The 24,283-nt window shown below is 43.6% G+C and overlaps 1 protein-coding gene across 2 annotated transcripts in view; it reads right to left on the bottom strand.

Annotated features, from left to right (window-relative positions):
- The window catches only part of CHEK2 (checkpoint kinase 2), a 47,844-nt gene that overhangs the window by 14,736 nt on the left and 8,825 nt on the right, over positions 1-24,283 (bottom strand). Inside the window, exons 5-11 of one of the 2 annotated variants that reach the window (XM_043978364.1) lie at positions 15,399-15,489; positions 9,512-9,620; positions 7,702-7,755; positions 3,671-3,732; positions 2,381-2,480; positions 1,387-1,482; positions 619-705 (exon numbers count right to left, since the gene is read on the bottom strand). In XM_043978364.1, the coding sequence (XP_043834299.1) occupies positions 619-705; positions 1,387-1,482; positions 2,381-2,480; positions 3,671-3,732; positions 7,702-7,755; positions 9,512-9,620; positions 15,399-15,489 (599 nt within the window). The remainder of the gene's footprint in view (positions 1-618; positions 706-1,386; positions 1,483-2,380; positions 2,481-3,670; positions 3,733-7,701; positions 7,756-9,511; positions 9,621-15,398; positions 15,490-24,283) is intronic. The other variant, XM_043978365.1, reaches the window with a different exon arrangement.

The following is a 24,283-nucleotide window of genomic DNA, read 5'->3' as shown; positions in this document are numbered from 1 at the left end:
CTTTAACCTAAACCAGTTGTCCTAAATCCATGGAAAATTAGTGCTCATCCTTTACTTTTTTTTTTTTTTAAACAGGGCAATGAGGGTTAAGTGACTTGCCCAGGATCACACAGCTAGTAAGTGTCAAGTGTCTGAGGCTGGATTTGAACTCAGGTCCTCCTGAATCCAGGGCCGGTGCGCTATCCACTGCGCCACCTAGCTGCCCTCATCCTTTACTTTTATCAGCTACATGTGACCAGATGTGCAACATCACCTGTGCAAGGAGCCTGGAGGAATTCCCCCACTAATGCAGGCAATGACCTGTAGTCTCCAAGAGTTGCCTAGGACACTCAGAGGCTAGGCACCCTGCCCGGGGTCACTCAGCCAGGATGAGCCAAGCATCCAGACATGAACCCAAGCCTAGCTGGCTCCAGAGCCAGCTTTTTATCTGACTGTGCTCTGAGAGGAAACAAATCAAGGACATGGAGCAAAAGCAAACCATCCACAGAAAAGATCCCCAAGGATACAGTTCTGATTCCAAGGTTGTTTAACATTTCAATTCTGATAACTAACAATTTAAAGAAGGTTTCCAATGAACCCTCCAGAATTTGCTCAAGCACAGAAGACAAGACCCCTTACCTTTATAAGACAGTCCTCTTTCTGAGATGACAGAAGCACATTCTCAGGCTTTAAGTCCCTGTGTATGATACCATTTTCATGAAGGTACTACAGAGACAGAAATGAGTATCACCCAGGAGATCAACTGTCCAGGGAAGGTATAAATTCAATTTCAAAAAGTGTTAATCTTTCCAAACAACCAAATATAATTCCAAGGTACATTGTTCAGAACAAAGTCCTAATTAACATACAAGTGTGTCAGAAAATGATCTTACTTTTAAAATCCTATTTATGAGACTGTTTATAATATATAAATTTATAATCAAATTCTCTAGATAAGACTGCCTTAAAAATCAAAACACCAAAGTAACTTCCTGCTAATGTATCATTATCTAATTTTTCTCCAAGGTAAGTTCAGCTTCCTAAAAGAGAATTGTCAGTCTCCTGTTTCACAAAATCATTTTCCCATCCTAAAGAGAAACAGAGGATGCCAAGGTTTACAAAATCCTCAAGTTCCTTTTAAGAGAAAGCAAAAATCTAAACTTTCTAATTCCTGCAGCCCAGGATAGAGACAATTCATGACAAAGGGAGCCTACACTGCAATCAATGTAGTCCTATTTATAAAAAGGATATGGTCTTTGTGATATCTCTTTGAGGTGAAATTCAGGGTTGTTTGTTGTTTGCTTTTCACTGGTTCTACAGGTCACCCATCTCCCAGGAAACCCAGCTCCTTTAGCCAAAACTCCCACTCAACAAGAAATGGGGCAGATCATCCCAGTTGGGACTCACATGGATTGATCCCAGGAAAAGGGGAGTAAAGGTACTTTTTCTGCCAGTCTCCAAACTTGGGGAAGGCATTGGCTGCTCCCAAAGGGCTTTGGAACACTGAAGCAAAATGTTTAAAAAGGGAAAAAAACAAAATGAGAGAAGGCCCACTTCTCTACAGAGCCAAGTTAGTCCATGAGGAAAAACGTTCCTTTTACTAAGAAGCTGTCAATAAATTAATAAATTAACAACCTAATATATTTAGTCTTTAGCAGAAGAGACATTATACAGGTTTGGCATTTTTCAAGTGTAGGAAGGATTAAAGTAAAAAAAACAAAAACAAGGGCTAGATACACCAAAAAAAAAAGATTTCTAAGAACAGAAACAAGTTTTTCTCATAAAATTCTTTTACTCATTTCAAAGAGAAAGCATCACACACTTGCTGCGGGCTTCATGTAACCCAGTGCCATTAAAGGTAAAACCAGATACAAAGAAGGCATGACAAAAGGGAAAATTCCCATCTGAATTTCTCTCCACCACAGGGGCCAGGGCTAGAAGGGTCTTCGGGGATCACCCAATTCAGCCCTACAGTGAAATGATTGTGTTTCCCCCTACAAACCTCGCTCATATTATGCTATATAGAGATATAGACATAAAAATGCATGTGTGTATTTCAGCACTGAGGTAAATCCAGAATTTCCCCCCAAAATCTATAAAGGTATAATGGATACTCCAAGTCAATATATTTAAAAGAAAAATATTAGCACAAAACCCAGAAATGTAACCACTTAAAATGAGGCAGCACGCACCTAGTTAGCTAAGTAAAGCTGGTGGAATGTTTTTGTCAAGTACAAAACAAAAGAAATATTCATAATTGCCTCTTTTTGGTCCTAATCGTCCCCTGGGTTTCTCCCTCTTTGGGAGCAGTGAGCCTCTCTCAAAGCCCCCGTTCATTCAAATTTAATCTATCTCATGAAAATACAACAGTGATACAGAAAAACCCCAAGTACTCATCTACCTTTACAGCGAGGAGCATCTGATAAAAATACAGCTTGCAGGTAGCTTCATTCAGTCTTTTATTCCCTACAACTCTCTCAAACAACTCTCCTCCTTCCATCCTGAAAAAGAGAATTAGAGGGGAGTTTATAGTTGGAAAGGACTTTGGCCCCTCCCACTCCTAATGCAAAAATTCCCTCAGTAACATACAAGTAGAATAGAAAAAGTACAAGGTTCAGCGGTCACATTCATTGCCAAGAAAGTCCGCTGAATACTGAAAAAACCAAACATTAAACCAAATATTAAAAAGAAATCCAAAAAAATAAAAAGAAATAAAAATAATTTAAAAAAAAACTAAACCAAAGTCACAGCATTTTTAGACATTCCTTATTCACAAATTTTGATGAGCTGAGATAAGAACACAGAGTGTTTGAACTAGTCTAATCCCTTCATTTCCCAGGAGAAAACTGAAACCCCGAGAGGTCCGAGGACACTAGACCCCGCGTCTTCTAGGTCATAGTCCTAAAACTGTGATTCCAACAGTCATCAACATTCAGAAATATTTCTAGACATGAAAAACAGGGAAGAGGCCTATACGAGAAACTACTGACCTCTGCCAGTTTTGGTGGGGGAGGAAATGAAGGGAACAATATCCATAAGCAAGGTGATCCTGAATTCCTCTGTTTGTGCCACCACCTGTTTCTTCCCTCTGGGGCCCCTGAATTCTCTGGCTAAGCCTTATTGCCCTTCTGAAAGACATAGGCCCTACAGAGGCTGCAGATGTGCTTGGCCACTGAAGTTGGCCTCCTTGTGGTCAGGGAGAACCACATTCTGATTTAACTCCAGGCCCTAGGAATACTTTGTTACAGTTGCTTCTAGAACCCCTCCCCCCATCTACAGAAGGCAGCCCCTAACTGAAATTACCATATAATGTGGTCTTGTATAAGCACCGCCATCTTGCGCAGCCGCTTCCAAGATAAATACTCAATGTTCATTCTGGGATCGACATAATCTATCTAATTTATCATAAGATAAATATCAGGCAGGGGAATATTCTAAGCAAGAGAGGAGCTGAAGTGGGAGAATTCATTTCCAAGCTACTAAATCACAACTTGTTACAAGATGTGATTCCTCAAGTACCACTCCAGAACAGTGTTTGGATTGGCCACCCGAAGGAGATGTCTGGGCAGATACTCCTCGTACAAATGCTGCATGTCCAAATGCACCCCAAGGGCCCCTACTGTAAACCCTGTGAGCTGGCGCTGAGTCTGAGATTACTTGAATCGAGATGGCGGGAAAAAGATTTACTTACAATTCCAGAACAATAAAGTAATCTTCAGCATCAAAAAAATTTTTAATCTTGATGATACACGGCTTAAAAAAATAAAGAGGAAAAGAAGACAACCGTTAGAATCACTGAACGCACAAGCCTTTAGCAGGAGCCAACCATGAGCCGGGCACTGATAGTGCCTTTAGGCACCAGGATGAGAAAGACCCTAGTGGAATGGCTCCTTCTCCCCTTAATGAGACAACAGACAACTGAGCTAAGAGAGACAGCATGCACCCACATACGCTCAAAATGCCAAACACTGGAGATTCTGCTTGATTGTGCAGGTCCCAAGGAGTCAGGGGACCGCACCAAGCAGGGGAACGCCAGGGTCCTACCTGCACTTGGCAGGAGAACAAGGGGAAGACCACTGCCCGAGTCCAGGGCCGGAGCTCAGGGAGCAGCCTGGGAAGTGCAAGGAAGGGACACGTGTGGGAGAGACACTGTGTCAACAGAAGCTGAGGTGATGCCTGAGGGAGGGGCCGGGGCTGCCATGAGGACAGAAGAGCATCCAGTACTATTGGGAGGACGTGAAGATGCTGGGTGTCTGCTTCAACAGTCAGTGTGGGCCAAGGCCCGGCCTCCTGCTGCCCTGAGTCTGCAGCTCCAGAAGAACAGAGCGTCTGCCCCAGACACAAGGCCAGCCCATACACAGATTCTGTCTCTGGGATGCCACGGGCTGTCCTCTTGGGCACGAGACGCTGGGCCATAATCAGATATGGGCCTTGGCTACTTGTCCAGGAGCTGGGATAGGTTTGTAGTGAGTCAGGTGTGAGAACCCTTGTTAGACAATGGTTATTTTCTTATGTAGTTCATTCTTTTCTTTAACAATCACAAGTTCAGTACGTACTGTGTAAATCACCCAGAAAATAAGATCAGGTTTCCTGCCCTCCAGAGACTTACTCTTTATTTAGCAGGAGATGGTATGCATGCATACGTACATAAAACACACACATGTATGTATTATGGGTGTACCTATGCAGACGTGTATGTACATGTAGATATGTAACCACAATGCAAATAAGGCTGACAAGTTCATCAAGGTTCACAAGGTGCCAAGATGAACAGTTGGGGGCCAATCAACAGAGCAAAGCTGACCCCATGAAAAGGACTTTAAATGTGTTCCGTCGGATCACTAAGCACAGTGCAGATGCTGCCTGATGCGTCAAGGACACAGACAACAGTTTCCTAATCACGGCACATCTACCAGTGCAGACCCAACTCTTCCACACTTCAACACACGTTTTTCATGAGTTTCTATGGCTAGAAATTTCACCCATCTGCCTGACAGCAAATAAGACTTAACTGAACTCAGCCAAGCGGGGCCTCGTCCACAGGCCTGTTGTTTGTACCCGAACCCGCACTCAGAGCCTTTCCAGTGTGGTGAAAACCACAACCTCTGTCACTATCACCTCCACGCTGGGGGGAATCTTCATGTGGGACTCTTGTGGAGGGTTCTCACACTAAAGGCGCCAAAGACCAACTACAGCTACAGAAAAATTTCACAAGAGAAAATTCTCAGGAGCTCAGACCGTCCTGGTGGGGCCAGTGAGCCCTGGCCTACGTGCTCAGATAAAGGACAGAAGTATCAGATCACCAGGATCTGTAAAGGAGACTAAAGGAGAGAGCTAAGATGGGCCATTTCTCACCCATCTCCACATTCACATGTCCTGAATAATACCGAGGGAAAAGAAAACAAAAATTAGATGCTCCAACCAGAAGTCATTTGGCAATGGATCAGTAAGTCATTCAGACAAGGCCTTTTGGTGTGGAGAAGGCTAGCCAGAAACCACGGAAGTCAGAAACCGAGCCAGCTGTGTAGGCTGGGCTGGGACAGGGAGGATCAATCAAGAAACATTTATTGGGGCAGCTAGGTGGCGCAGTGGATAGAGCACTGGCCCTGGAGTCAGGAGTACCTGAGTTCAAATCTGGCCTCAGACACAACACTTACTAGCTGTGTGACCCTGGGCAAGTCACTTAACCCCAATTGCCTCACTAAAAAAAAAACAACCGTATTAAACATCTACTGTTGACACTGCGGGTCTGCTCAGACAGCATGTGTTATAGCAGAGAAGACAACACGTGCATGCGGGCACATACAGAACATGTACAAAGTGAGCACGGGGCAGTTTGGGGAGCGGGAGGGCATGAGGCAAGGCCTCCGGAGAAGGCCGGGCAGCTTGAGCTGAACCTTGAAGAAAACCAGGGATTCCAAGGAGTTGAGATGAGGAGGAGGAAGTGCATTCGAGGCCTGAGCAAAGACTTGAAGATGGGCACTGGAGCATTGCCAATGAAAGCAGAAGAACCCACAGGACGGGGTCAAGACAAAGATGTAAAAACTCATGGCTTAAGGGACTATGAAGTGGGCAGCCAGCAGGCAGGTAATGTACTAGGTACAGTGCTGATCCTGGGGGCAGAAGGCCCTGAGTTCAAATCCAGCCTCAGCTTCATACTAGCTGTGTGGCCATGAACAAGCCATTTCACCTCAGTTTCCTCATCTGTACAATGCGGATAATAACAGCCCCTACCTCCCAAGGTCATTGCAGCATTTTACAAGCTTTATTATAATGCTACATATAAATGCTGGCTCTTGTTCCAGATCCCTTCCAGCTTCGACATTCCATAGTTTATGTCCTTAAAAATAATACAGCACAAGGGGCAGGTAGGTGGCGCAGTGGATAAAGCACTGGCCTTGGATTCAGGAGGACCTGAGTTCAAATCCAGCCTCAGACACTTGACACTAGCTATGTGACCCTGGGCAAGTCACTTAACCCCAATTGCTTCACTTAAAAAAAAAATAATGCAGCACAATGAAAGAAAAGTTGTCAGGGCCTTTTTAGCCCCAAGATTCAGGGGGCTTCAGCTCCAAGAGTTCATCAGTAGCATAAATGCTCACCTCGGCTTTGTAACCAAAAGCAGCACATGCCTGTGATTTAGGGAATGGCACGTGGATGTGATGGAAAACCTTGACGTGGTAAAGAACGCAAGGCAAAACCGACAGGATAAACAATGACAACAACATCATACATAAGGTCACTGCGGAGAAGCAGCCGGAGATCCGGGAGGGCTTTGCCGTTTCCTTCTCCGGTTCATTTGACAGATGAGGAAAGTGAGGCCACAGGGTGAAGTGACTTGCCCAGGGTCACACAGCTAGGAAGTGTGTGTTAAGTGTCTGAGGCCGGATTTGAACTCAGGTCCTCCTGACTCCAGGGCCAGTGCTCTATCCACTGCGCCACCTAGCTGCCCCAGGAGGAGACTCTTGTACAGTCAGGAAGACGCCCATGAGGGAAATCAAGACCCTAGGAATTATATGGATTTATTTCCCTATAACTTCTAGGTCTAAGGGAGAAAGAAGGGTCTCAAAGAGTGTGGAGAGCTTTTTGGTTTGGGAAAGGTATTCAGACTAGAAATTTTGTGTAATTGGGTTAGGCGCTATGGCTAGATCATGCTTACATCCGAGTAGAATCTATGTGTTTAGATGGGGGGTTGGGCAGGGGGAGGCACTGGTGATTAAAAGGACTATTGCAATAGAAAATGTAACAAGTCCACAGACAAGCTTACTCCCCTTCCCTCACACACCCCCACACAGCCCACCCCTCTTTAGCTAACAAAACACTCTCCTGAGACAAATTAGCCACAACACAGACAGACAATAACCGTTCCCCTAACACCACTGGAAATTTGTGCCGTATTTGTTAAATCAGCACTTCCAAAGCATCGGGGTACAAGAAGGACCCTGGATGCGCCAAAGCTGTTATCGGCATCTGTAGGTATGTAAATGTGTACGTGTGGGTATGTGCATATGTGTGTGTACAATGTCTACTCTGACGTGTTAATGTTTCTGGCCAGATACGTATTATATAAACCATGTTAAAAGACTAATCTGTCAAGGCTGCCATTACTTTGATGAACCGACAAAGTTAGCTGATAAGGCCAAAAATGCAATGGATATGGGGTTTTCTAAGGAAAGTTTCTGAGGTTAAGACTTAAAAATAAACCTTAAAAGTTATACTTACATGATTTAATTTCTTCAAAATCTCAATTTCTGTTTCAACATTGAAAGCTGGATCCTTGGAAAAGAAAAGGAAAGTGATGTTTTTAAACAATGATAGGTCTTAAAAGTTCTAATTCCAATCCGTTTCTTCAAATAAGGATGACAAGGAGATGTATAAGCATACAGAAACAATATTTCAAGGCAATCTACAAATATACTAGAAAGAGAAATGTAACTGGTAGAAGTTCCACCCTCCATTGAAACTGAGAATCTACAATTATGAATGGGTACAAAGTATCTACTTCTACGAATTTCAGCTTTCATCTCAAACAACTTCCTTTTTTGTTTTAGAAACTAAAAGTCATTGTTAATTAATGATGGACTGTGAAAAAGAGACTAAAAGAAGGCTTAATACATATGGTAGTAGGTAATTAAAATGTAGCAAAATGCTTCCTTAAGGGAATAACAGTTTTCCCGTTCTCCAAAAACAAAACAGAAACTTGTGAGGGAAAAATTATAAAACAAAGTGTGAACACAAAAAGGAAATTCCTTTAAATGTGTAAATGGTAGTCTAAGAAAAAAACTGAGCCTTAAGGGACAATACCCAGAAACAGCTGAACATAAAGCAAAATGAAACAACAAGGGTGACTCTCCACCAATGGCTCATATGCATGAAGACCATTATTAATAGCTTCACTTATTAAATATATATTAAAAGAAAAATGGTAAGAAGATGACGGAATAAAAACTAATAGAACTACTGGAAAACAGAGGCATATGCACACCATAAACATGAATAAATAAATACTATATACTTATCATATGTTACTACTATAGTCTTGTAGTAAAATTTTAAGTTAGTGTTTAAGAGAGTCACAGAAAATAATCTGCACCACTATCTTTGGTAGCACAAATAGAAGCCCAGCTTTGGAGGAGGAAGCCCTGAGGTCAAGTCCAGCAGCCCTGGGACTATGGGACAGTCATTTAATCTCCTGGTGTCTTCAGGCAGCTCTAAGAGTTGGAGTTGATCTATCTGCATTGGTGGAGGGAGTTTCCACACTGGGAACTGCCCAAGCTACCAAAAATCACTCCCCTTGACGTCTCCCCGTCACCACCACCCCTGCCACACACACACACACACACACACACACACACACACACACACACACACAAAGTCTTCTGTAGGAACAGATGTGAATCAAGAGCTCTTCTGAAAATAATACCTGACATTTGCAGCATGCTCCACTTTACAAAGCTCTTTTACTTACTGTAGGTTTTCTGAGGTTTGATGGAAAGGGGACCATCCCCATCTTAGAGATGGATCTCAGAGAAAACGTGCAGCTTGCTCTGGGGCGCACAGCTATTGAGTGGCCCAGACCATCCTCAGCTTCTGGACCTTCCCCAACCAACTGGGCTTCCTCAACTTAGTGCAAGGCTACCGCCCCTTTTCTTTGCCCTGAACCCCTCCTTTCAGCCATCTGGTGAAACCTGTGTACAGGCCTCTTCTCAGCATCATAACTACAGGAAGCACTCACTTCAATTGATGGCTAATGAAAACAAACATGACCCTCAGAAATCTCCACAGCCCCAGGTTAAGAGGCCCGACTCTATAGGGGCAACTAGGTGTCCCAGTGGATAAAGCACCAGCCCTAGATGCAGGAGGACCTGAGTTCAAATCCGGCTCCAGACACTTGACACTTACTAGCTATGTGACCCTGGGCAAATCACTTAACCCTCATTGCCCCACCAAAAAAAAAAAAAAAGAAAGAAAGAAAGAAAGAAAAAAAAAAGGCCCAACTCTAGGGCGATTCAGAACCAGGGCAGGTACTTACCGCCTCTCTCGTGGCACATATAGAAAATTTCCTCTTACTGATAATCTTCACGGCGACTTTCTTACACGTTTTCCGCTCAAAGGCCAACTTTACCTCTCCACAGGCGCCACTGGGGGAAGAGGTGGTTTTTATAGATTACTTTATAATCCTCGTGAGCTGACCAGGACTTTCCTCTCACTCCACTCACCACTGCTATGTCTTGTTTGATGGTGAGCAGAGGCTATGAGACCATCCCACAAACCATCCGGGAGGAGAAGAAACTCATTAGGATGAAGTGTAGGGGATCAGGAGGAAACACTGGGAAGATGGCTTATCCTGAAACAAGAAAACACCTGGGCGGCTTCAAAGTGCTCCAGAGTTAAGTGCTACTAACCCAACAGGCCTTACAGCCTGGTAACACCAGGCCAACACTTAACGTCTTAAAACTGCAATAAGTTGTTTCTTCTGATCCTTGGGGTTATTTAAGTTACTTACCCTCAGTGAATCCACAAGCATTTATTAAGCACCCACAACACACCAGGCGCTACAATGTTACTTGAGCAGGATAATCCAGCTATAGAAACACTGTTTACCAGTGCAAATAGACAACTCATCCATAACCTAAAGTTTCCCAGAGAATTGCCTGGGATACTGAGAGGTTACGGGACTTATCTAGAGTCACACAGATGAGATCCTCCCGACACCAAGGCCAGCCCTCTCCATCCTAAAGGTAGAAAAGTGGACCACGAGGGCTGCCGCACACACTCTTGGCTCTAGTCCATTCAATTCGCACTTATTATGCACTTGTATGCCAGGCACTAAGGAGATATAAAGGGAGGAACCGAACAATCCCTGCCTGCTAGCATGCCCTCCCTACTGGCATTGCTCCGAAGACCAAATGAATGATGGTCATTAGGCATAAATGATGATGCTTGCAAAGAGCTACAGCTGTTTCATTTCAAATGAAAGCATTCCCCAGAGTGGATGGTGTGAATGAAGGAATTCTGGGCCAAAGCAACCTTCTTGGGGCCTGGGGGACCTTTCCAGGGGCTCTGACAGCCAAGGATTCCCTCCACCACCTTTAAGATGATGCCTGGAGAAAGAAGCGAGAACACCTGTTTGTCTGCTTTGCTCCAAAGGAAACTGCAGGCTGGGCCTGTCTTAATGGAGCAGAGGGGCACAAGGAAAAAATTGAAATACCGTGTGCCTTATCCTCCTGAGACAGAGAAAAGCCAGGATGCTTCATGAAGTAAACACTCAAAGAGCAGACTTCTGTCTCAGTCAGTGCCTAGCTTTCTGTGTTGATGGAAAAAAAGCAGCATCAGCAGCTTCCCACCAGTAACCAACCGACTGTGGACGTGGCTCCTCGCCTGTATTGCTGAAAGGTGAGTTTAGGAAATCATCTTATGGCTGGCTCGCCAAGAGAACAGACTCTACAGGAGGTCTGTCTATGGGAGCAACAGCATGAACAGGGGAATGCACAGTCACACCTGGACAGCTTCCAAATCAACAACCAAAAGAGAATGTCAAGGCTCTGTTCCTGGCAGATAAAAGGCAGAAACAGAGACGTGCAAATGTGCAAAAGTTGGTTGTTGTTGCTGACAGAATCACCTGGTCCCAATCTCCAGTGGAAGCAGGGATGACCTCCCTGTTCTGGAGTAGGTAAGTGGGGGGAAAAGGAAGGCTTTTTCAGTAGTCAGTCAATAAGCATTTATTAAGTGCCTACTATGTGCCAGGATACACTGTGCTAAGCGCTGGAGATATAAAGAGGCAGAAGAAGATAGACCCTCCCCTCAAGGAACTTACAATCTAATAAGAAAAACAACAAGCTAACAAATATATACAATAGAGGAAAAATAGGAAATAATTAAGAGGGAAGACACTAGACTCAAGAGGGGTTGGGCAAGGCTTCCTGTAGGAGGTGGCCTAGAAAAGATGCTGGTCCTACGTCCGACTCCTTTTCTTTTCTTTTTCTTTTTTTTAATGAGGCAATTGGGGTTAAAGTGACCTGCCCAGGGTCACACAGCTAGTAAGCGTCAAGTGTCTGAGGCCAGATTTGAACTCAGGTCCTCTTGAATCCAGGGCCGGTGCTCTATCCACTGTGCCACCTAGCTGCCCCACCCCCACCCCTTTTCTAATGCAAAGCAACTAGTTTTATATTAGCTTGTGTAAGTGTAAGCTTCAGACTGAGGCAAAAGGGATATCCAAGATTCTTGAAACCAGGTGGTTAGGCTCATGGAGGCAGCCAGTGGTGCAGAAGGTACCAACAACACCTGGTGCTATTTTAAAAAAGAAAAGAGGGGAGGGGAGGGGAAAGGAGAGAAAAGGAGAAAAGAAAAGAAAAGAAATGACAGGCCCTTACCCATTCATCAACAAGGCCAAGGAGAGTAAATGGTAGTGGGGACAGCTAGGTGGCGCAATGGATAGAGCATTGGCCCTGGATTCAGGAGGACCTGAGTTCAAATCTGACCTCAGACACTTGATGCTTACTGGCTGTGTGACCCTGGGCAAGTCACTTAACCCCAACTGCCTCACCAAAAAACCAAAACACAACAACAACAACAACAAAAGAGTAAATGGTAGTGGGCCTTGAAGTATCCTCCAAGACTACTTTCTGCCTGGATTCCCAGAGTGATGTCATGACTTGCAGTGAATTGGATTTAAGTAAGAGAGGACTGTGCAAAGTTCTCATTCTTTCCTCTAGAGCCATCTGGGCCCAGTGGCAAGATATACATCAGGATGACTGGAGATGCCCCTGGGATGTTTAAGGCAATTGGGATCAAGTGACTTGCCCAGGGTCACACAGCTAGTCCAAGGTGAGATTTGAACTCAGGACCTCCCAACTTCAGGGCCAGTGTTCTATTCACTGTGCCACTGAGCTGTGTCCAATTTAGAATTCAAACAAGCCACTGCTCCAATCCCATCATTTCAGAGAGGAGGAACCCCGATATAAATCAAAGTCCATATTCCTTTTCACCTTTTGGGAGAATAGTTAGGGTTGGGAAAGAATAGCAAGAGATGGCTCCCCTGGGCTGTTATATGCCTCTGGCTTTTTCCTTCCCTTTAAAGGTGTTGCTGCTATCACCTCCTCTGACCCTAATGGTTGCCTCCTGGAGTTACTACCCAACAATCTGGCTCTGCTAATGCTGACTATGATCACCACATCTCACTCATCTCCCAGTGAACACGTATTTCAGAAGATCCTCCTTCATCTCCCCACCTTGTTGAAAAAACAACTTTAAGTTCAGAATGAAAATCTACCTAGATCTTTAAAAACAGACTTTTACAATTAGTGGCTGCAATTTTTTTTTATGGGAAAAGGTTATGGCAAATCTCAAAGCTTAAGAGGTCACTTTGTGCACCCCAGAAATCAGCAGATCTGATTTACTCCACTAAAGTCCTGAGTAAGCCCCTCCCTCCAGCAAATTAGCTAAAAGAGCACCATTTAAAAGGTGAATCCTTCTTGATTACAGGATCATATAGAACTGGAAGGGACTGTAAAGATATAGCCCAACCTGGACCTGGCTATGGACTTGACCGTAAATGGGCTAAAAATGCAATAAACACCAAGCATTTTCATTCTTTTCTTTACTCAATGCCAGAAAAACATCCAGGGATTGACCATAAGCAAACCATGGCTGCAGGAGACTGAGTAGAGTCTACTGCACGTAGTTATTACAATTTCTCAAGGAGATATAGATACTGTTGTATTCAATAAAATACACATTCATTTAAAAGCATCACTGAATTTGTAGTAGCTTTCTTCCATATTGTATATTCACAATCCTACCACTAGGATGTCCTGAGTCTGAGAATTATGTCACGGGTTAAAAAAGAATCCTTAGGGGCAGCTAGGTGGCGCAGTGGATAAAGCACCGGCCCTGGATTCAGGAGTACCTGAGTTCAAATCCGACCTCAGACACGTGACACTTAACTAGCTGTGTGACCCTGGGCAAGTCACTTAACCCCCATTGCCCTTCACACACACAAAAAAAAGAATCCTTATACTCGAGAGCAACATTTTTTAACATGAGGTACATCTCACAGATTAGGAAACTGAGCCCCACAGAAACGAAAGGCCAAACACGTGACCAGAAGCAGAGCTGGAATCCTTTTATAAAGCAAAAAAAAAAAAATCTATTTGAATGTATGTTTGATAAATTTGAATTTTCCAAAAATAGAACCTAGCTACCAAGAATCACTTAGCTAAAAAAGAAAAAAAAAAAGGATAGAAGAGACTAGCAGAGACTGAAGAAGGACAAATGTCCCAATGGCTAAAAAAAGGGAAGAGAATTAAACCGGCAAACTATAAGCTTGGATTTCTGGCAAAATTCTACAACATATTAAAGGGATGGCTGGTGAACAAACAGAAAGGGTAGCAGTGAATACAAAGAATCAGCATAGAACAGATCAGGCCAAACTCACCTTATTTCCTTTGTTAACAAGGTGACTAAGATGACAGTTGGAGGCAATGTTGTAGGTATAGTTTCCCTAAATTTTAATTTTTAAGAAAGTATCTGGGGGGCAGCTAGGTGGCACAGTAGATAAAGCACCAGTCCTGGAGACAGGAGGACCTGAGTTCAAATGTGGCCTCAGACACTTAACACTTACTAGCTGTGTGACCCTGGGCAAGTCATTTAACCCCAATTGCCCCACAAAAAAAAAAAAAAAAGTATCTGATCAAGTTTTTCTCACTGTCCTTACCAACAAAACAGAGAGCTATGGGCTGGACAATGAGGTGGTTGTGGAATTGGTTACTGAGCTAGACTCAAAGAATTAGTCATTGATGATTCAAAGTCAGCTTGGCAGATCCTATGGGGAACGTCCCAGGCAGGGGTCATGGCATTTACCGTATTTATCAGTATAAAAAGCACAGATGGCACAGTGCTAGAAGAGACGATTAACACACAAGGTGACCCAGTCAGGACCCCAAAGGACCATGACAGGCTGTAACAACTGGGCTGGATCTAGGAAGAGAGAAGTCAAGCTGGGATAAATGTGAGGTTCAAAAGAAAATCAACCTCAAAAGCATAAGGCATTGCCGGTGGTCTGAGGAAAAAAAAAAAGGCTTTGGAGACTCAACCTGAGTCAACGCTAATGTCCCCTTAGACTACTCTGAAAGGGACAAGGAGATGAGGGTCACATTGGCACTGTGCCCAGGTCAGACTGTATCTGGAGTACTGGGATCATTTCTGGCCCCAGCATCTTAGGAAGGACATTGATAAACTGGAAAAGATCCAGGGGCGAGCAACCAAGATATTCACAGGACCGAACTCATGGCATCAGAGGTCAGAATTAGGGTCAGAAAAAAGCCTCTGGTGGATAAGTTAGCTCTCTTCAAAGGCCATGGGTGAGGCTACTTTAATTTGAGCCCAGAGACCAGAATCAGGTACAAAAGGGCAGAAGGGCAGAAGAGGCCTATTTAAGTGTGAGACCAGCAAACTCTTCCTAATGCCAAAGTACAATGAGGGCACCCAGAGGTGAGGGATTCCCTGCCTTCTGGGCCTTTAAGCCCAGGTTGGATGCGACCCCCTTTTTCAAGGATGTAATAGCAGAGGCTCTTTATTTAGGTAAGGTGGGGGTGGGGAATGGAACAAGATGGTGCCAGAGGCCCCTTGCAACTCAGAAATGGGATACTTCAACTCTAGCCATTTTCCTAATGTAGCTAACTTACTGAAAAAATTCCCAAATTATAAAGCATTTCCCTTAGACATAACCATTCACTGGGAAGCAGATGGGAGGGGCAAGAGGAAGAATATGGGCCCACAAATTAACATTTAAACTTCTCATTTACAATGTTTAGCATTTCAATTCCATTAGAAAACCAGCAGGGACAACCCCAGAAACCTGAATTTACAATAAAATAAAACAACGATGTGGAATTCCTGAAATAAGAAAAAGTATTTACCTTCCAAGTGTTTTTGACATGATGTATTTTTCTCTTAATTCACTAGGATAAATAGACTGATCGTCTACAGTCAGATCAAAAAACACAAAAACTAGGAAGAAAAAGCACAGAAATTAGTCGCATTAATTTTGTTTTAAATTCAAAATCACCACCGCTAAATTTCCACAACCCAACTGATGAAATGTTAAGACACCCTTTAGAAAAAAGACTTAACTTAAATATTTCTTAAAAGGATAAATATTTAAACTAAAGAAAGTACATGCAATAAAAACCTTGGGCAAAAAAAGGAATCCACTTGTGTTTTGCAAAGATGGTGTGGTACTTGGTCCCCTAAGCGGGATGTCATCTTAGTTCTTCACTCATGGAGGACTACTGTGAGGCTTTCTAGTAAGAGAGCCCCCCAAATTACCACCAGATTAGGGTTCAAAAACTGATTAGGTTGAAACTAAACATTGGGCTTTCGTGAAACAAGAATTTTAATAAATATCCAAAAAGGGTGGGACACTTTCAGATGCTCACGTCAAAATGTTAAGTAAGAGTCCAAAAAAAAGACCCTAAACCTCTTTTTAAGCCTGGAGAAATCACACTTTCCAAACAAATGCCCTTCATTTGTATTTCTAGCCTCAATCCACACCGCTCACATTTATTTAGCTCAATATAGTATGAATGAATCACCTAATTCAAAATGTTTGTCAAAGTGGACAAAGCAACTCAAAAAGTCGACAAAGTCGATAAATGCACAATAGTTTGGGAGGGAGGGCACTCACCTGTTGGGGGAATCAGGAAAGGATTCATGCAGCAGACAGTGCTCGGTGCTCAGGGGAGACCTTAAAGAGAGGAGCTCTCTAAGGCAGAAATAAAGAAAGAGTGGGCAGTGAGGTGAAGCACCAGGCCTAGAGTCAGGAAGATCAAATCTGGCTTCAGACACTTGACCCTGGGTAAGTCACTTGACCCCGTTTGCCTCAATTTTCTCATCCCTAAAATAAGCTGAAGAAAGAAATGGGGAACCACTCCAGTATGTCTGTCCAAGAGGCAACAGGTGATGCAGAAACTGAAGGTCGGGGATAAACAGACACACTTAAATATATGTCTATGTATACATACATACACACACACACATACGCATGTGATCTGCATTAAGATGGCGGTCAAGTCCGAGGGAGCTGATGAGCTTACAAAGAATATGGAGAGAAGCAGGTCTCAAGGAACACTAGCAGTTAGAGGTCATGATATGGATGATGAACCAGCAAAGGACACTGGGAAGGAGCAATCAGCCAGGGGAGAGCAGGGTCACAAAAGCCCAGAGAGATTAGCCAGGCTGCTCAAAGCTGGGTCATTCATTAGGGTCAAATGTAGCAGCAAAGCCAAGAAGCATTAGGATGGAGAAGAGAAAAAAAGCATTGCTAACTCAATTGTCAAGGCCTGAGGACAGAGAAGAAGGATATGGGGGCATTGAGTATGGACATTTTTACAAGAAAAAGTTGAAAGGGAGAAGAGATATGAGACAAAAACTTGCAAAGTTTTAGCAAAGGTTTTCTAAATACTGGAGAGACCTGGGTAGGTTTGAAGGCAGCAGGGAAGAAACCAGGTTACAGAGGGAGGCTGAGGAATAAAAAAAGGGAGGGAGAGATGGCGGATGATTCAATCTGCCAAGAAGGGGGGGCGGGGGGAAGGGCTGGGATCAAGTGCTTATGTAGAGGGTGGCCTTGGGAAAGAGAAGGGCCATCTCTTTGTCACTGACGGCGGAAAGAAGGAGAGAGCAGAGGATAATGTTTGGGAGTTCTTCAAGGAAGAGAGGCTCGTATCAATCAAACGGTTTCCATTTTTCCCACTACAATAAGCAGCAAGGTCCTCAGCAGACAGCAAGGACAAGGAGGAATGCAGAGCTGTGGAGGGAAAGAGCTCTACAATGGCCTCTACAGGGAGTTAGATAAGAAATCAATCAGAGAGGAATAAAAGGGCCACCTTGCTTCTCACAGGGAGAGCCCAGCTGAGCCAGAAAACATGGAATTGTGGCGTAGCCAGTCAACACAGCTGTGGCAATTCCTGAAAAAAAAATGATGGTATATGGATATAATGGAATACTCTTGTGCTGTAAGAAATGAGCATTTCAGAGAGAGCTGGGAAGATTCATGTCACCCGATGCGAAGCACATCAATAACAAACACAAATGCATACAAAGCAGCTGGGAGGGAGGCTGCTCACCTTCATGCAGCAGACAGTACTCAGGCAAGGCCTTAAAGGTGAGAGGAGCTAGTCTCTAAGGCAGAGATAAGGAGACAGATACATTCTAGGCATGGATGAGAACCAGGGCAAAGGTCCTCCACTGAACAAGTGACCATACAACATCTCTAAGATGGATGTGCACCTTGGCATGGAAATTGAATTCAGAGTCACAAAAACCTAACGACAGTCCCAGGCATGAGTTAGCTACAGAAGCATCACCCCTCTGGGCACAGAAATGGTAGGCGGCAATGAGGACAGGGTGTGGTCGAGTAAAATCTTGGAAATGGACTTTCAGCCTTTTTTTTCCCCACAAAAATCAAACTTAGAAAACATCTTTTTTCCAAAGATTTCAATGACCATTTTAAAAATATATTGCAACCGTCCTGGCATTAGCATTAGTAACTCCATCTTGTTCTTAGCCACCATTTTGTGAAGTTATGGTCCAGCTTCTTGTAAATCACCTGATCACAGGAAAACCACAACTTCCCCTTCTTCACCTCAGCGTCTCCCAGTCCTCTCCACCAAGAAGGAACAAGGTGGTCCAATCCCTACATTCTGTTTTTTCATTCCCTTTAACTCTATGTTAACTGTGTAGAAGCCACGGTTGGAGGTCTTCATGCTGACCAAGAGCCTTGGACCCATTTTGGTTCTGCAGTCACGTGACTTGCTGAATAAATCATTGTCTGGATCATCTTTATTTCTTCATAACACAAGTGAACCTGTGGTCATATCTTCCCAATTTCTACCCCTGCTACTTATTTTAGATTTTATGCTCCTAGGTATCTAGGAAGGAATACATTGTGTAAAGTAAAGCACACATGTACACTTGAAAGTTTAAAAAATGTTATTGGAGGGATTTTTCAACTTGTGCATAATGACCAAGTGCTGGCTAAGAAGGAAGAATTATTGAGATGGCACAATCAGAGTAGAGACTTAAGAGCATTTCAAAGGGACCTTGGAAGATCTCCTCTAGTCCAGTCTCTTCATTTAACTGAGGCCAAGAGGGGTAAACTGACTTTCGCATGATCAACCAGGAAGTGACATACAGAGTCATGATTTGAACCCAGATCAGGCTTCAACCCCAAAGGTCTTTCCATTGTTCCCTGATGCTTATCCATGGTTCTTACCCAAAAACCTGAACAAGAGAAGCACAGAACTCACATTTTGAAAACACCAAAAGAAAGCCAAATTCCAGGCAACTATAATAACCAATGTTGGTCTTGGCCAACACCCTCCTATCAGCAGGGAAGTAAGACAAATGAAAACTCCTTACAAAGACATCACAGAGTAGCTAGGTGGCGCAGTGGATAAAGCACTGGCCCTGGATTCAGGAGGACCTGAGTTCAAATCCAGCCTCAGACACTTGATACTTACTAGCTGTGTGACCCTAGGCAAGCCACTTAACCCTCATTGCCACACACACACAAAAAAAAGACTTTACAAAAGCTGTCTACAAGGTCAGATGCAACCACCACATCAGCTGGTTTGCCTTAACTATTTCATTATCAGAGGCCTGCTTTCATCTATTTGGCCCCTCTCTTGAATCTTAGATGGGGCAAGTGAATGTCAGAAAGAAAAGACTTACCCAAGGTCTAATGGACAGGAACTGGAACTTGGGTAGTCTAACTTCTCTTTACTACTGTTAAGGGCTCCCCTGAACTTGTCTTTTAGAGTAGCCATATTTTCTAGAAACACTAGACGCAGAGCATGCAGGAGTCCCTGAATGTGTCAAGGACAAAGCTCCCCCTGAGCTGACAATTTGTTGCGGCACCCCAAACTGGACTCCTCATGTGTCCTTGGGAGGCAAGATGGGTGCCAGCCAATCTGTGCCAGGCTGGCATAATGGCTGTGCAGCTGGGGTCCTTTGAAGATAAGCAGCCCCTCCTATCTACACAGTCTAGGGATTCCCAAAGGAAAAGAATGAGGCGATTTTTCTGAGGCAGAACCAAGATGGTGGAGTAAAGGCAATAAGCTCTTGGAACTCACAACACGATTGCTCCCCAAAACCTCCAAATAATGCCATAGGACAATTCCTGGAGCAGCAGAACCCACAAAAGAACCAGTTGAGATTATTTTCTAGCCAAAGACGACTTAGAAGGTCGGAAGGAGGGGGCTGCTGTGCCAGGGCAGGAGTGGAGCTCAACCCCGCAGTCACACTGACACAGATCCAGTCCCAGGCAAGCCAAGAAAGAGACCCCCAGAGGCTCTGAATCAGCTGCAGCACCAATGTCATCTGGAACTAAGCTCACAGTCTGGGGAGAGGGCTAAGAAGTTGGCCAGGGGAAGATTATAGGGGTCTCTGCTGGCACTGAGGCAGAACTTCGGTGTTTCACCCCTGCTGGGAACCAGGAAGTAGGCTTGAGTGGCAGTAGCCCAGGTGAGGGAAGGGTGCAGACTCGTTGGAGCTAAAAACCATAGCACACAAAGTTTTGCTGACTGGGGTTATCTACAAACCAGAGAATAGGCCAGGTGAGTGAAGACCCTGCCCCTCCTTAAATCATACCATCTTAGACCCCCTAAAGCTTGGGACAGTACATCCAGGAAGCAGTGTCCCACTTTAAGAAGGAGTTAAAAGTCAAGTAAAAGAGGGGCAAGATGATCAGACAAAGAAAGATGCAGACTATAGAAAGTTTCTTTAGTGACAAGGAAGATTTGAGGTACACCCTCAGAAGAGGATAGCAATGTCGGGGTTCCTATATCCAAAGCTTCCAGGAAAAATGTGAATTGGTCTCAGGCCATAGAAGTACTCAAAAAGGACTTTGAAGATAAAGTAAGAAAGGTAAAGGGAAAAGTAAGAGAAATAGAGGCAAAAATGGAAAGAGAAATGAGAGTGATGAAGGAGAGTCATGAAAAAAAGTCAACAGCTTGAAAAGCCAAATTGGCCAAATAGAAAAGGAGGTACAAAAGCTCTCTGAAGAAAATCATTGCTTAAAAATTAGGATTGAGCAAAGAGAAGCAAATGACTTTGTGAGAAATCAGGACACAATAAAGCAAATCCAAATGAATAAAAGAAAAAATAGAGGGCAACATGAAATATCTCCTTGGAAAAACAGCTGACCTAGAAAATAGATCCAGGAGAGATAATTTGAAAATTACTGGACTACCTGAAAATCATGATCAAGGAAAGAGCTTAGACATCATCTTCCAGGAAATTATCAGGGGAAATTGGCCTTGATATTCTAGAAGGGGGGGGCGGGGCCAAGATGGCAGAGGAGAGGCTGTGACTCCCACAAGCTCCAGATAAACCCGTCCATTCATGCTCAAATAATGCGGTAAAAATCAAAACCCAGAACAGCCTAATGCACATAAGAACAGAGTGAGACTGTTTCTCCGAAAAAGAGGGCAATTCTGATCACCTACTGATCAGGCTGAACAGCTCAGCGCGCGGTCCGGACCCAGCCAGGGACACTGCTTCCAGTGCATGTCAGAGTCTTCAGCACCAGCAGCTTCTGAGGCTCCGATCACGGACTGGTGAGGGGGTTCGGAGGTAGGCCGGGGTGAAGTGGAGGCAGTATCTACTGGAGTTGGGGCAAAGCGCCCTGGGTCTGAACCAGTGGGCTGAATCAAGTGGTGGTGGCCCAGTGGGGGAGGGGTAAAAGCACGCCAAGCTTCTGACCATAGAGAATCAGAGTTCAATCAGACTTCTGTTTCCTGGTCAAAGAGAAAGCGGCTGTGATTGCTCACAAGCCAGGCAGGCTGAGAAGAAGCCCAACCATCCCCCAGGCCATGCTGCAGCACGAACAGTGTGTCCCAGAAGCAGATTACACTTTAAGGAGTAAAAAGCCAAGAAACAGTAAGCCAGGATGAGTAGGCAGAGAAAGCAGAAGACCATCGAAAACTTCTTTGGGGGAAAGGTAGACCACAATACATCCTCAGAAGAAGATAATAATAGGGTCAAAGCTCCAACATCCAAAGCTTCCAAGAAAAATATGAACTGGTCTCAGGCCATGGAAGCTCTCAAAAGGGACTTTGAAGAGAAAGTAGGAGAGATAGAACGAAGATGTAGAGAAAGAGATGAAGGAATGGAAAGAGAAATGAGAGCAATGCAGGAGAGTCATGAGAAAAAAGTCAACAGTTTGATATTCTAGAAGCAGAAGGTAAAATAGAAATTGAAAGAATTCACCAATCTCCTCCTGAAAGAGATCCCAAAATGAAAACTCCCAGGAATATTATAGCCAAATTCCAGAGCTCCCAGATCAAGGAGAAAATATTGCAAGCAGCCAGAAATAAACAATTCAAATACTGTGGAACCATGGTAAGGATAGCACAGGATCTAGCAGCTTCAACATTAAAGGATCAGAGGGCATGGAATATGATATTCCAGAGAGCAAAGGAATTGGGATTACAAACAAAAATCACCTACCCAGAAAAACTAATTATAATCTTTCAGGAGAAGAAATGAGACTTCAATGAAAAAGAGGACTTTCAGGTATTTGTGATGAAAAGACCTGAAATAAATGGAAAATATGACTTTCAAATACAAGACCCTAGAGAAGCATAAAAAGGTAAACAGGAAAAAGAAATTAAGAGGGATGTTAAAAGGTTAAGCTGCTTACATTCCTACATGGGAAGATGATACATCTAACCCATAAGAAATTTCTCAGTATTAGGGCAGATGATAGAAGTAAATTTAGACAGAAGGCACAGGTGGGAATTGATTATGAAGAGATTATATCTATAAAGCATTTATTTTTTGTTTATCTTTTTTTTTTTTTGTGGGGTGGTCAGAGTTGGGTGACGTGCTCAGAGTTGAGCAGTGGGTTTGGGCTCAGGTCCTCCTGGGTCCAGGGTGGGTTCTTTGTCCACTGTGTCCCCTAACTGCCCCATGATGACACTTTAGGGTAAAATTGAGGGGTGAGAGGATTGCACTGGGGGAGGGGGAAAGGGAGAGGTAGAATGGAGTGAAATCCCACATGAAAGAAACAGGAAAGGGCTTTAGGGGGAGGCAGTGAATGAACCTTACACTCATCAGAAGACCTTAATCTCATCAGAGTAGGCTCAAGGAGGGAATAACATACACACTCAATTGGGTGGAGGAATTTATCTAACCCTGAAGGAAAGTAGGAGGGAAGGGAAAGGGGATAAGGAGGGAGGGGTGAAAGAAGGGAGAGCAGATTGGTGGAGGGGGCAGTCAGAAGCAAATCCCCTTTGAGGAGGGATAGAGTGAAAGAATATAGATAATAGAGTAAATATCATGGGAAGGGAATAGGATAGAGGGAAATAGTTAACAATAGTAACTATGAAAAAGAGAAAAAGAAAAAAATTGTACAAAAATATTTATAGCAACTCTTTGGGGTGGCTAAGAATTGGAAATCACCCATTGGAATGCCCATTAAATGGGTGTAACGATTGGAATGACGCCACCTGCTGGATACTTACTGTAGAAGAGTTCTGCCCATGAAGGGAAGGTCTTTGAGGGCAAGACCAGGAGTCAGGAAGTGATGCGGACTAGTGGGAGGAGGAAGGAAGAGACTGGCGCTCAGTCTCGCGCTCTTTCCTTTGGACGCTGGCGGAGAAGGGAGCTAGAAATGTGCTCTCCCTTTAATAGATAGGAATCTAGGCCTTTTTCTCTCTCTTTACCAAACTCTTATTCTCCTTAATAAATGCTTAAAAGTCTAACTCTTGCTAAAGCTTATAATTTATTGGCGACCACTCATTAGATATTTTAGACAGTTTAGCTAGAATTTTAGCCCTTAACATGGGGAAGGACTGAACAAACTGTGGCATATGATTGTAATGGAATATTATTGTGCTCTAAGAAATGACAAGCAGGATGACTTCAGAAAAACCTGGAAAGACTTATATGAACTGATGTCTAGTGAAGTGAGCAGAACCAAGAGAACCTTGTGCACAGTAATAGCATTATTGTTCTGTGAGCAGTTATGAATGACTTAACTACTCACAGCAATATAATGATCCAAGACAATCCCAAAGGATTAATGATAAAGCATACTACCCACCTCCAGAGAAAGAACTGACAATTGAACACAGACTGAAACATGATATTTTGCATTTTCACTCTCTCTCTTTTTTTTTCACTTGAGTCTTTTTATATAAAATGACTAGTATGGTAATGTTTTTTTTAAAAAAAAAAAGGAAAATAATGAGGCTTTTTCTGTGGCCTTGCTCCTCCCATTCAGGAGGGGTACTGAACCTTTCCCCTCCTATGCCACGCCCTTTCCTGTTTTCTCCTCCTCTTTTTGTTGTTCTGCCATAAATATGCAAACTTCGGTAAGGACTGAGAACCCTTTGAGCCCCACATGCATGCTCATTTCTCTTGTCTTTTTTTTTTCCTTTTTTTTTTTTTTGGGTAAAGCAATTGGGGCTAAGCGACTTGCCCAGGGTCACACAGCTAGTAAGTGTCAAGTGTCTGAGGCCGGATTTGAACTCAGGTCCTTCCAAATCCAGGGCTGGTGCTCTATCCACTGCACCACCCAGCTACCCCTCATTTCTCTTGTAATAAACCTGATTTTCACATAAGTCTTGTGATATTCTGGTTCCTTATTGACAGCACCCAGCCAAGCTCTCCAGGACTCTTAATATGAGTTTGGTGAGTCAAGCAGTTAATAACACTTTTCTAGGCTGAATATAAATTCACCTTAAATGACAACTGGACTTAGCAAAAATACAGTTTTGTGTTTGCCACAAAAGAACTAAAA

The sequence above is a fragment of the Dromiciops gliroides genome, chromosome 1, assembly GCF_019393635.1.
Source record: "Dromiciops gliroides isolate mDroGli1 chromosome 1, mDroGli1.pri, whole genome shotgun sequence".
Taxonomy (NCBI): Eukaryota; Metazoa; Chordata; class Mammalia; order Microbiotheria; family Microbiotheriidae; genus Dromiciops; species Dromiciops gliroides.
The sequence above is the reverse complement of the archived record's forward strand: the minus strand, read 5'-3'. Positions and strand labels throughout refer to the sequence as shown.